We start from the raw sequence: 13,456 nt of genomic DNA, 5'->3' as shown, positions 1-13,456 counted from the left end.
AATCGTGGCCACCCCTATATTTTCATTAGTGTTTATCAAAGTTTCAAGTATAGCGTTATGATCCAAAAAATTTAAAACAACCTGCCAAATGTTATGAAAACACAATATATTATTTGGAAAAGATTCTAAGATATCTCAATTATTTTTTGGAATAAAAGAATTATTTGTAATTTCATTCATAAAATGCTCTTTCTATACATGTTCATAAAACTAAAGTGAAATTTTACTTTTAAATTATAACTTAATAAATGTAGGAATTCCAATATATTTTCAACACCTTCCTTCATTTTGAATTCATTGCCTATTATAACAAAACACATTCTATTCAGGTTTGTTAAGTAGACTTTTGATATGAAACACAACCAAACCATTGCTTTGTGTCAAAACAGAGTGATGCTGATAAACCTACCTAACAATTTCCTCGTCAAAAAACTTCCAAAATTTTGGCAAATGCATGCGATGAGTGAATAGAAAATAGGAGGAAAAACTCAGCATACAAAAAGAATTCAGTCTCTGGCAATCTTCTGTTCAGCAGCCAGCCATGCTGAATAGCAACTGCAAACAACAGATAATAAAAGCAGAAAGGGCACTTTGTAACGTTTCAGTAATCATCCGCTGGTCCGATCTCATTCTCCTCCTGTGTTGTTATAATAATATTGAAAAAACATTTAAATTGGAGAAAAGTCCAATGCCTTGATTTTAAGAATAACATAGGTTAATTGTCAGTAGAAATCTATCTAGTAAATCAATAATGAAATGTCACGCATATAAAGCAAAATCATGTGATGAATGTAAAGAAAATTACAAATCACATAAAACCTATCTACCAAACTAAACTATTCAAACGCATATAATCAAAACAAGTTTCCACTCACAACTTTCAAAACTTAATAAAAGAGAAGAAAGAAATTGCTTTATCAAACATATAAGCCCTGGAGGTATTTAAGATTAATCAAGTGCCAACTTTGCAAGCAGCTTCCATTTACTGTTATAATGTCAATGAAACTTTCAATACATAAGAAATGAAGCAGTAACAGATTATTGAGTGATCTATGCTTTAAGTATCTTTAAGAAATGAGATTCGTAATTTGAATGATTACAGTATGAAACAAAAGATACAGACAAGCTGAATATTAAGAAACACTTACAAGAAAGAAAAAAGGTTAAAGTTCCCTCATGAACTAAAATTGACATACACACAAGTCAATCAACTTTTGGAGTCAAACAAGCCAAATGGAAGAACTAAGATAAACTAACATATGTATAAACTATTTTAATTTGAGAAATTTGATTTTTTTTTTTTATCTTTTGCCTCTTATAAAAAAGTTTATTAAGACATTAATATCAAATATATATTTTCTTATTGGTGGAACTAAAAGTGTATCAATATTACATGTGTCAAAAAGTAAAACAGTTCTAAAGAGAATTACCATATCATTGAATAATTCCTCCAGGCGATCTATATTGACTTTAGAATTGAAACTCTGCAAATAAAACAATGAAACAAGTATTGTTAGTATACATAAACAATTTCTGAAGATCTTATGTTGACTACTAAAATAACCAAAATTAATCATATATTGATCACGGATTTGATCATGAAAAGTGCACACACATAGTAAAACAAACTAAATCATAGAGAATTGCAGATGTTACCCCATCTCTATCTCAAAAAGATGGCAACAAAGAAGTCTTAAAGTTAAATTGGAATGCTCAACGAACAAGGGAATCCAATCTCAAAACAACTATAGGCACTCCCCACACAACTCATTGCTTAGATAGGCATTGTCTTTTGTTTCCAATGCTTTTTACAAGCATATCTCTCCTCTTCAGTTTTTACCTCTAAGGTTATTTCGTCACATAATATATTTTAGAAAAGAAAATGAAGAAATGTGCAGAAAAGTTACAATTCACAGCACTGATGCTTGGTGAACACTACTAAGGTGTCAAAATTTCTTTCCAAAAACACCCCCACCACTTACTCTACCATCATCACGACAACAAGAAAGAGACATCTCAGCCACCAGGTACTCACACTGAAAATCATTTCCCCTTTTATCTCCCTCTGCTGTAGAACAAACATCTAAACAAAATGAACTTTTGTTGTTGAATAAATTACCTTTTTTTCATTAGACATTTGGCCGAAGGCCTCTGCAGCAGATTGAGTTGGCGCAATGTTTCTTGCTTCATGGGCTCGTCGCTGCTTCATTCCCTAGAATAGTAAATTTAAGAAACTAAGACAATGTAAGGCTTGAAGTTTTGCATCAGTTTATGCAGTACTAATTATACTATGGTGACAAAAAAAAATCCAGAATTATTGGACCACCTACTAGCACTCCCGTTGTAATGTATATGGAGGAGTATAATCAATTTGAAATTAAAACAATTAAAAATACATTATGTTAATAAAAAAATTGACTTCGGTGCATTTGCTAGATTCACCAACTTCCTAGAATTGCTCCTACAAAATTTCCCTTGCATCTCAGGCTTCCATTTCATTGTCCTCTTGTTTAGATACTAGTAAATAGTACATACTATAGAATGACAGACCAGAAATTCTTCATGGGGAGCTGATAGAATACCCAAGAACGGCAAGGGTACATCAGTACCAGTACAAGAAATTGAAGCACTTCAACCATTGAGTTGAGTAACTTATTATGTGATCTTCATCGATCCATCCATTGAATCGAGAAAAAATAATAGTTCATGCTAATCAAATTTCAAATAAGCTAAAATCTAGTATCCAATAGTTTATTTTATATATCACTGAAATCATATTTTAAATGAGAAATGCTGTATGATAAAGCCTAGATTAAAATAAAAATGGCGTGACACTTCTTCATATGATTTATGTAATGAGAGCTAAAATTCTTAGCAGTGGATTTCATGAAATTTTTTCTCAACTCGTAAGTTACTTGTGGTATACATTCAAAATAAGAACCTCAAAAATGTCAAAAAGTACCTTTCTGGATTTTGCCGCAGCTGCAGCTAGCTCTCTTGCTGCTAGGAAATCCTCTGAGCAGTTTCCAAAATTTCCCTCAAAAGCTTTCTTATTAGCTGTTGCAACTGCTTTCTTGGCTGCCTCTTCCTGAAATAAAAGATCAAGTTAAATTACAAGATACAAGCAGCCTCTTCTGAATTTGACTTTCAGATCATGATAAAAATTGAAAAAACTTACAGATACAGACAACTTTCTAGCACTACAAAAACTGGAAAACAGCAGATAAATTTATGTACCATAACATACACTCGGTTAACTCTTTCCCACAGCATCTTCTTGATATTCTTCTCCTCCTCATTGTGAAGATACACATCGATGTCACAATCATCAATATCAGACAAAGTTTCTGATTCATCTTCTCTAAGTGAATCATCAAATCCACTAAATAATGTATGTTACGTATTTCTATTAAAATAATGTAATTTTAGAAAATAAAAAATATATAGTAATGAAGAAAAGAATTGAAATTAAATGATTTTTCACTCCAAACATGGTTTTAGCTTTCACTTTACTCTTTCTATATGGTTACTTCTCTTCTTGTTCGATTAGAAGGTCTACATAATACATTCTCACCTTCAAGACAATCTAAACACCATTAAATGCAATAATATTTATATCATGTTTATGATATATTTGATTTGATTTATGTAATTAATTATCTCGATTAATCTTATTTAATATATTCTAATTCTAGTATGTGTTTTAACTTTATCACATTTTACCAATATTAATACATGACCGACATAGTTACTATATAATCGAATAATATATTGCAATCTAAATTTGTGAGATGTAATCAAACAAATTTAATAAAAATTAAAGTAATTTTATTATAAATTAATATACATGTTACAGCAAATTATATTTTATTCTTATAAATATCAATAGTTTAATTTAAAATATTACAAAACAGTGATTTTTCAAATAATTAAGTTAATAACTAAAAGAAAATACAATTTTTTCAGATTTTGAAAATATAGACCATTTTTAATATTTTAAAATATATAGAACTAAATTATCATTATTTTAAAGATGGAAATCAAATTTTAATAAAACATAAGAATAATAACTACTTCTATAAATGTGGAACAAAATATAACACTAACCATTTTTTATGATTTCCAATTCATTTGAATCAATAGAAAAATTGACAAAGAGTACGTATTACAAAATAAAGTATAGGTTGGAAGAATCGCTCAATGTAAGTTGTCATGATTATCTAGGGGCGGATCAAATCGTGCTTTCTTTTCTTTTTTGGGATCATCCGTTTTTTCCTGTTTGATAATATTAGAAACAAAGTTAGATTCAAGAAAAATTCAATGTCTTGATTTAAAGAATAGTATAGGTTAATTGTCAGAAGACATCTTTCCAAATTTGTCTTTTGAACATGTTGACATGAAGTAAATCAAGAATGAAAACAGGCAGATAAGAAAAAGCATGTAGGCCTGATTGGACAGGATTTTCAATAAACAAGTATAGGAGAAAAATATTGAAGTAAACTTCTCTTACAAACAAAAACTGACTTTTTAACAAGTCAAAATTAGGTTTTTTAGAAGCCAAAATCATTAGCTTACCTAAAAAGATGATTTTACATTATGCATAAGCTAATTTTAAACATAATTCATTTCACTTTTGTATTTCTTCTTTTGTCAATGTCTACTGAGAAGTTTATCAAAATCATGTTTTAATACGTAATATTTTCGGGTGCTAGTGGCACTTAAAGCGTGTCAATATTACATGTGATATGAAGCAAATAAGTTCTAGAGAGAAGTACCAGTTCATTAAATAATTCACCCAGGCGATCAAAATTGACTTTAGATTTCAGACTCTGCAATTGCTACACAAGCAAACAAGTAGTTTTAGTTATATATAAACAATTTCAGAAGATATTAACTTGATAATTAAAAAAACTGAGTCATATATTATATTGCTCAAGGATTTTATAAATAAAGCTGCATGCACATAATAAAACAAACTAAACTATTAAGGATACACAACAAAAGCCCTAAATCCAAATGCTCAATGAGCACGACATACAAGGTCAAAGCAACAGTGAGTACTCCAACACTACTCAATGCTTCGAAAGACCTTGCTTTTTTCTTTCCTATCATATTTTCTTTTTTAGGTTTTTACCCCTAAAGTTTTTATACTGGACTACACGTGGAAACAAGAAATAATTTTATTGATAGCGATCATATGAATTACATTCCGGATGCCTCATTTTAAAACAATCAATCACTCCATAATAAAGAAACAATATTTAAAGATATTTTATCCTAATAATGAGATTTTGAAGATATTTTTATCCTAAAAAACTGCAATTTACAAAACTCCCCCTTTGTATCGGATATATGCATATAGTTACCTATTATTTTTTTACAAATATACAATGGAAATGGGCTGTAACAATATATAGAGAAAATGCATGTTTATTGTTGAATAGATAAATACCCTTTTTTCATTAGACATTTGGCCGAAGGCCTCTGCAGCAGATCGAGCTGGCCCCATATTTTTTGCCTCATTGGCTCGTCTCTGTTTCATTTCCTGAAATAGTGTATTCAACAAACCCAAAAAAAAATTATAAGCTTGAAGTCTTGCAGCATGAATCGTACAGCGTAAACAAAAAACAATGCATAACTATTGGATCCACTCTACACCCATTAAAATGTATATTGATAAGCATACTCGATTTGAAAGTAAAACAATTACAAAAATATTTGCAAATCACAAATTGAATCAATTCATCTGCCAAACTCACTAACTTCGTAATGCGGCTGCTTTCAATTTCCCAATGCATCTCAGGCTTCCATTTCATTAGTCTCGTAGTTTATATACAAGTAAATAGCTGATTTTAACTAATGCATATAGTCATAACCTTCTTATTTACTCTTTCTATTCCGAGAGAAATTTATCCAAACTAGGTCATACAATACAATTCCAAGACCAGAAATTCTTAGTATCTCAATAATCTAATCTCTTTCGATATATGAATCGGGTCCAACTCAACAAAGTACACTCATAGGAATCAGGCCTGTGGGTGTTAGAAATCAAATTCTCCCTTCATCAGACCTTGGACCTCTAAACAACAAATAGCATCTCATTCCTGACATTAGGACTGCAGCAATTGCAACCTCTCACTAAACAAGAACAGAAATTGCAAACATCAAATACATGCACACTAACATTGGGAAGCTGATAGAACATCCAATTAATGGCTCGATTTTATCAACAATAGGGGGAAAACAGCTTAAGTTCCAACAAAAACAATTCTAGATCTTGCAGCTCCTCAAAGACCCGGGATAGAGTCCCCTTTTCAAACGACAATTCAAACAATGCATATAAACCTGCAACCTTGAAAACATGGCTGAGGGTAAATTTGTTGCCTTCCCCCTTCTAAATTAAACCTTCCAGACCATGGAACTCTCTGGAGAAAGTTTTACATGTAAAATCAATATACAGTGTCTTTCCTAGTATTCTTAGCAGTGTCCATGCTTCCCTGATTCAAATTTAGACAAACTAATTTTTCAGTGGTAATGACCACTTTCCCAAAATTTTATATGATAGCTTACTCATTCCAAACTAAGGCCAAACATGCGAAACATACTAATACTATCACTCAACGCAAATAAACGATTGTAACAATAGGACAATTATGTAACTTATTATAGGTGATCAATCTAACCGATGAATTTTGAGAAATACATTGTTAATGAACATCAAATATCAAATAAACTCACTACTGATAAGCCAAAATCTATAAGCAATAGTTTTTAAGGAAATCATGTTTTATGTTCATTAAACATCGAATGAATTAACAAAGCATAGATTAAAATCAAACTGATATGACACTTCTTGACATGGTTTATGTAATGAGAGATAAAAATCTAACTATATTTCATGGATTTGTTATCTCAAGTTAATTGTGGTATAATTTAATAGTAAGAACGTATCAAAAAAAATTCAAAAAGGACCTTTCTGGATTTTGCCACAGCTTCAGAAGCAGATGCAGCGAGCTCTCTTGGTGCAAGTAAATCCTCTGAACAGTTTTCAAAATTTGCCTCAAAAGCTTTCTTATTAGCTGCTGCAAGTGCTTCCTTGGCTGCCTGCTCCTGAAAGTAACATAAAACTTGAGTGAGATCCAGTGCAGATTAAGCTTCCAAATAAAGTTAAACAGAAAACCAAGGACAAGAAGTACAAGTAACAGTACCCACTCCTGAATGACGACTTCAAATCATGATACAGAGTGAAAAGAAACTAAAACAAATTTATCTAGCACAACTAGAACCAACTAGAACCAAAAAATAGTAGATACCATTTCTTTACCTCAAGATACTCCCGATTTACTGCTTCCCACAGTATCTTCTTGATCTTCCTCTCCTTCTCATCATGAATGTATAAATCAACGTCTTCATCATCAATATCAGATAAAGTTTCTGATTCATCTTCTCTAAATGAATCATCATATTCACCATCTTTAATGGACTCATGAGCAACATTAGCCCCTAAAAGCATTTTTGTGCAAATAGGAATGAATACAGAGGAAATCTAACATGCTAGCAGAGTGAATGAAATAAGAGCACCCACCAATACCTTCTGGCACAGGCAAATCTTCTCTATGGCTCTTAAACTGATCATTTGATGCATTCGCCAACTGACCAAAAGTACCAGAAAATAATAAAGATTTAGAAGTCGTGCATGCATATGGGTCACATCTAAAATTTATGAGCCAAGTTGTTCGCAAAAACATACAGTTGTCTGGAAATTGGAATTAATTTCAGATGACCATATGTCTGGATCACTGCTTGAAGAATGGTTTCATATAAGATAAAGAACTAAATGAAAGTTAAAGTTTCTACATGGCCACATTTTTGTTAATGCTGCTCTTCTCAGGAGTATTCTTGCTAATGAGGGGTTACAATATCATGATATCAACTAGACAGTGTGTGAACATGCGCAAATAAAAATTACTATTTTGCTGGATCTCTATCGCATCTCGTACTCTTCTGATGGATGCATCAGGTACAAGTAGAATAGTAATTTGATTTGATCAGTACTATTTAAGGAACTTAAAGTATGGGTTTGGTGTTCCGTAATGATATTTGGCACCAGTATGTTTTTGTCTCTGGAGTGATTTTGTGGACATAGATTCTCTTTCCTCTTCAAAGATGAAACTCAAATTTTAAGAAAATAATATGAATGTACAGACCTTATTTAGTTCATGAATCGTTAAACTTTTCCAATTATATCAATTCTTTTAGAAATTTAACTATGAGGCAATACAAATAATTTTGCTTCTTTCTGTACAAGCAAGCCCTAGTGAATATTATGAATCTTTTAATGCAAAAAGTTAAAACAGAGAAAAGGAAAAATTAAAAAGAATACCTGTAAATAAAAAACAAACTACCACACACAATACCAAGTCAAGGAAAACTTACATCACATGCTTCATCAACACTCTCTTTGAGAAGTGCCCTTTTCTCTCTTTCCCTCTCAGCACGCTGGAATGCAGGAGGATCCGAACCACCACCAAGTCCACCAGAGAGCTTATCTAACTGTGAGCATATCAATCAATTCAATAGTCAATGCCAAAAGGCAATGTAGCTTAGAAAGGAAACCATCTTGATGATGAAGAAAGTACTCACGTCCTTATAGCATTCTTCACACAATCCAAGTGCAAAATGGGAAGCCCCACTGTCCTTGCGCTCACATAGTAGATCTTTCGAAGTAACCCCTTTCAATTCACCTTCTGGCATTACTGTTGGATTGTTTTCTTGCTCCTTTGCCAATGTATCCAACTCCTCAACCTATAACCATAAAAGGTTCATGAAAAATGTTTACTCACTGTCAAATCTAAGATAGTGAATTCAACCACTGGTCTTAAAACACATCAGTATCATAATAGACCATGTCATTAAAAGGAAGTAGAAACATACTGTCAAGCTAGAACATTTCGTATTCTCAAATTCAACCAATCGTTTGGTCAATGTTGCTTCACATACATGGACGATTCTAAGCTGCATTGAAAATTAGAAAATCAACGGACATCCAATATAAAAAAAATATTAAGGCTCAAGTAATATCCTTGAAAGTTAGATGAATAGTCAAGTGAAGCAACAATTACATCAGCAAATGTGTAACTAGTATATGCAGAAGATTGTGAAATATGTCACTGCTATTATGGCAATTCTCTTCAAGAATAGATATTCTTAATCGTAAATAGGATATAAAATGTAATACTAAAATCAAAGGAAAACTTGACTTGAGAAAAACACAAAGGAATTAAATAAATTTGAGAGTGGATTTCCCTCTCTTAGGATCACATTTATAATAACTTTGTATACATCAGATACAATGTATGAGAAGAAAGAGAAGAGAATATGAAAAGATATATCTTGGAACTAAGTACAACACAAAGCAAACAACACCTTTACAATAAATTCTGCTTAAGACTATTTACTCTAACAATTTGTATGACTTTTAAAATAATACCAGACACATGATACAAAAGGATAAATCAACCGTAGCACAAATAATAGGAATTGTTGTAAGCTTGGTAGATGACTCTCAACTGAAATTTTAAGGCATTAGCAAACTCCTCCCTTTCCTAACCTTTACTTGGATTTAACACTTACTGTTATTGGCTGTCAATTAATTTAGCATCCTTTAGCAAGCCAACATCACTCTTGATTATTCTATTCTTTTTGTTCATAACTTTGTTCTAGCCCAAGATTGTTTCACGTAATGGTGTAGTGCATAAAATGATGCACCGATACTTTAGTTTGTATCAGGTATAAGTTCCTGACACGTATCCGATACTTTACCGATACTTGTCAATGAAGTATCTAATCTATAAAGTAATAATACTTTTATGATGACAATAACTTATAATTTTTTATTTTGACAATGCTCAATACATTTGATTTTAATCTGAATTTACACAATAGCAATCATATATTTATTATGCTTTTAAGAATTTTCATTTCTAACATATATCATGTATCGTATCCTATTATTTTTAGAATAAGTTTATCTATCAAATACGTATGTGTCTAACATATATCCAATACTTTAGGATACTTTATCGACACTTATCAATGAAGTATCTAATCTATAAAGCAGTAATATTTTTATGATCACAATTAAGTATAATTTTTTTATTTTGACACTGTTCAATACATTTGATTTTAATTTGAATTCATACAATAGAAATCATATATTTATTATGTTTTTAAGAATTTTTATATATTTTTAAATATGCATATATCACATATCATATCTTATTATTTTAAAAATAAGCTTATCGCCATGTCAAATACGTATTGTATCCATGCATCGACATAAGTCAAAAGAATTATATCAACTTCCACCACTAATATTCTCCAAAATTGTCTCTTTATTGACTCTTGTCATTTAGGAAAACACGTTGCTTGTATTTGTAGTCATCTAGCCAATAAAAGTGCTTAACATTTGTGCTTTGGTTCACATTTAGGGTCCAAGTTGCTTTCTTTCAACTTTACGCTACTATTATTTTGTCACTTTCATGGATGATAGGCAAGGGAAAAAGGAGTGTCTTGAAGGTAGGAAGAAAAATAAACACAAAAATAGTTAACTAGTTAACAAGTAGCTATTATCTGATATGAGATGTGTTAGATATATTATCTATATATTATCTTTATCTTTTATCTTTAATTAGTTTCATATTATGTTTTATTTGTATTTTGGGTTTAGTCCATATTTCTTCTATTATAAATAAAAGACTTTATGTTTATATTCAACACAAAGAGATTAATCTCATACATAGTTTTTACCATATTCAATAAATACCTTTTGTGAAAGTCTATATATTGTCATGTCATGAGAGTTAGAAGACTTTTTTTTTAATTGATGTTTGTGATAGGGAGAACATTGTAAATAATAACAATGAAACATATATCAAAAGCGAGAAGAAAGAGCATCTCTAATCAAGCATGCCAATGAATTTCAAAACAGAAATCAATAAATTATGAATAAATTTATTGATTATCTTCAACACTTATGAGGAACTGTATATCTTGTAAAAAAAATACCCAGAAAGCAACATATTACAATAATAATAAAAAATAAGTTACAAGGTAGGAAAATTTATCATTACTTACAATATCGGGTTTAGAGCATTTAATTCCATGTGCAAAAGCAGAAATGTATAATGCCGCACCACATAGACCACTAGGTTTCCTTCCTGTCTGTTTTCTAACATTAGCAATTCAACATCCTCGTAATAAAAAAAGTTTATACTCCACACATCCCAAATTAAGGCTTCCTTTGTCCAAACTAAAAACATAACTAAGAACAATGCTAGAACAAGGTTAAGATACCTGCATCCAGTCTCGTTTCATACTTGCAACAATGGTCAGAGCAGTATCAGAGACCGCCTTACTCCCTCGCTTAATCAAATCTACATGACATGACATTAATCTATTATTTCTCCTAGGTCAAAGAAAATAAACTGGATAAAATTTAAAATAAAAAATATATTAAACCAAACCAGGTTAACTTTTGCCAAAAGAATGATGAATACATTTTTGCACTAAAAGATACAAGTTTGATAATCTGAATTACTTATACTTTTATTAACAGAAAAAAAAAACATATAAAATATGGAAGGAAATTCTCATTCCATATCAGGAATTTAATTTCATATTCAAATAAACATAAACCAACAAATAATTCCCTTCTATATTCTCAATTTATTTATTGCTATCATAGGTCCAGAGGAATCTTTGAAGGTTAGAATATGAGAAAGGAACAAGAATAAAGTCTTGCAAGTGAACACTATCAAAGGAGAGTATTTATTTGCTAACAATCATAAAGCTTAAAATGCTTTAGCGGGAAGTACATCATTACAGGGTGTGTGGGATTCGTGCATCATGCACTAAAAATGCATTTAATCTTCATCCCTATTAATGTCCAAAAAGTCGCACCACTCATTATAATCAGAGAGATAGTCTCCACTAGGTCTATAAAGAGTTCTCATTTTCTAAATTCTCTCTAAACGATTTGTTTTCTCTCTCTCTCTCTCTTAAAATTCACCACACACAACCAACAAAATGTTTTAGTTATCCGCTTATACAAACTGAGCTGAAAAGAAAACACTCACTTTTAGTATATCTATGAATAAAAAGGCTAGGATCAATAGGCTTTTGAACAATTGGGTGCTCTCCAAGACTCAGCACTTCACAAAGCTGCAAGAAAACTGATCCTAGAGCATAACTGCACATCCAATACGTGAATAGAAGCAAAGCAACAATCAGAAACACAAAAAACAGGGATACATTGACAAAACATTAACTAAAATATGGGAGAAATATAACCAGTAGACTCCAATAACAAAGAAAACCATACTCACACATCTATTCTTAAATAATTTGAAAAATCAATAAGAAGGTACGGCTTGTTGTTGTGCCTGCAAGAAAAGGAAAAACAATTTCAGCACAAAAAAAGAAAATGTTGCAATACGACCAGTATAGTAGACTCATTATGCTAAATCAAAGGTGAAAAGTACAATCCATTGAACTCATTGCTCTTCAACCACAGTCGTAGAGCACTATTCTCTACCAATTAAATGCTCATAAACAAACATCATTAACACAGTATAGAACTCATGCCGAAATAGAACTCATACCGAAATGCAATATAGAGACAAGCAGCCTGTACTTGCTCTGATTTACGTCCACGAGTGAAGTTTTGATGAAGCGCCATCTTCAATAGGAAAAGTCAATGATTAGTTAAATGAAAAAAATTATTTTTCAAAAGTGTATCAAAAAATAAAAGCAAGTTTAAAATGAGTTTGGTCGAAAATGTGACATACTTTATAAAAGGTCAGTGCTTGGTCAGCCATATGTTCATCCTGAACTCCAAGGCCACAACTTAGAACTTTAATCTCTTCATGAGCTGTGAACTCAAAAAGAAATTGGCACATAGGAATACAAATAATTACAAGCATGAAATTATTAACAGTAATCAAACTCATAATCATATAACACATAAGCACTAAGAAAAACTATCCAAATTTCTCTTCTAGACATGGTTTTCCCATAAGGGTGGTCCACAATCAATTGATTGCATTGGCTGTGTGAACATAAAAAATACTAGATTTTTTTATCATTGAATAAATATTAAACATTAAATTAAAATTTATTATTGGACTGCAACTTTGAAAGGATTTAGGAGCAACCAGAAGAAAATAGCTGAACTGGACAGATTTAGGACCAACATAGCAATATGTTTGATAATTAGCCAATTTGAGATGCAGTATTTTATGCAAATCAGAGGATTAATTAATCAAAATACAGCGTGAGACACTGAGATTTAAGAAAGGCATACCTCTATCTAAAGTCCTTTGACGTGATTGGAGATATACTGCATCTCAAATTATTTGTATTTTTTTTAAGAAAGACACTGAGATTTAAGAAAGGC

The 13,456-nt window shown here is 31.1% G+C and overlaps 2 protein-coding genes across 2 annotated transcripts; both read right to left on the bottom strand.

Annotated features, from left to right (window-relative positions):
- Positions 1-265: 265 nt before the first annotated feature.
- LOC108328847 (uncharacterized) lies at positions 266-3,570 on the bottom strand. The gene is made up of 5 exons (XM_017562734.2): positions 3,238-3,570; positions 2,963-3,088; positions 2,120-2,212; positions 1,431-1,484; positions 266-637 (listed from the first exon to the last, which is right to left on the bottom strand). The coding sequence occupies exons 1-5, from the start codon at positions 3,271-3,273 to the stop codon at positions 602-604; spliced, it is 345 nt and encodes a 114-aa protein (XP_017418223.2). The 5' UTR covers positions 3,274-3,570; the 3' UTR covers positions 266-601.
- Positions 3,571-4,116: 546 nt separating this feature from the next.
- LOC108327524 (uncharacterized) lies at positions 4,117-12,959 on the bottom strand. Its single transcript, XM_017561218.2, has 15 exons — positions 12,849-12,959; positions 12,663-12,739; positions 12,387-12,443; positions 12,138-12,250; positions 11,356-11,435; positions 11,137-11,223; positions 8,935-9,015; positions 8,644-8,805; positions 8,437-8,553; positions 7,592-7,652; positions 7,325-7,503; positions 6,973-7,110; positions 5,453-5,545; positions 4,776-4,838; positions 4,117-4,275 (listed from the first exon to the last, which is right to left on the bottom strand). Exons 1-15 carry the CDS (start codon positions 12,957-12,959, stop codon positions 4,198-4,200), a joined length of 1,497 nt encoding a protein of 498 aa, XP_017416707.1. The 3' UTR covers positions 4,117-4,197.
- Positions 12,960-13,456: the final 497 nt, after the last annotated feature.

This window comes from Vigna angularis, chromosome 2 (assembly GCF_016808095.1).
Source record: "Vigna angularis cultivar LongXiaoDou No.4 chromosome 2, ASM1680809v1, whole genome shotgun sequence".
NCBI lineage: Eukaryota > Viridiplantae > Streptophyta > Magnoliopsida > Fabales > Fabaceae > Vigna > Vigna angularis.
This window is presented reverse-complemented; position numbering and strand designations above follow the sequence as displayed.

What these genes read in the sequence shown, in the direction of transcription:
- LOC108328847 (XM_017562734.2), bottom strand. Translation starts at nt 3,273, where the DNA reads ATGCTGTGGGAAAGAGTTAACCGAGTGTATGTTATG. An exon ending in AAATGTCTAATGAAAAAAAG is followed by an intron (nt 1,485 to 2,119) that starts GTAATTTATTCA and finishes TTTTATTTGCAG; the next exon opens with AGTTTCAATTCTAAAGTCAA. An exon ending in AGGAATTATTCAATGATATG is followed by an intron (nt 638 to 1,430) that starts GTAATTCTCTTT and finishes ATAACAACACAG; the next exon opens with GAGGAGAATGAGATCGGACC.
- LOC108327524 (XM_017561218.2), bottom strand. Translation starts at nt 12,959, where the DNA reads ATGTGCCAATTTCTTTTTGAGTTCACAGCTCATGAAGAGATTAAAGTT. An exon ending in AGATTTGCCTGTGCCAGAAG is followed by an intron (nt 7,504 to 7,591) that starts GTATTGGTGGGT and finishes AAATGCTTTTAG; the next exon opens with GGGCTAATGTTGCTCATGAG. An exon ending in CTGTGGCAAAATCCAGAAAG is followed by an intron (nt 5,546 to 6,972) that starts GTCCTTTTTGAA and finishes ACACTATTTCAG; the next exon opens with GAAATGAAACAGAGACGAGC.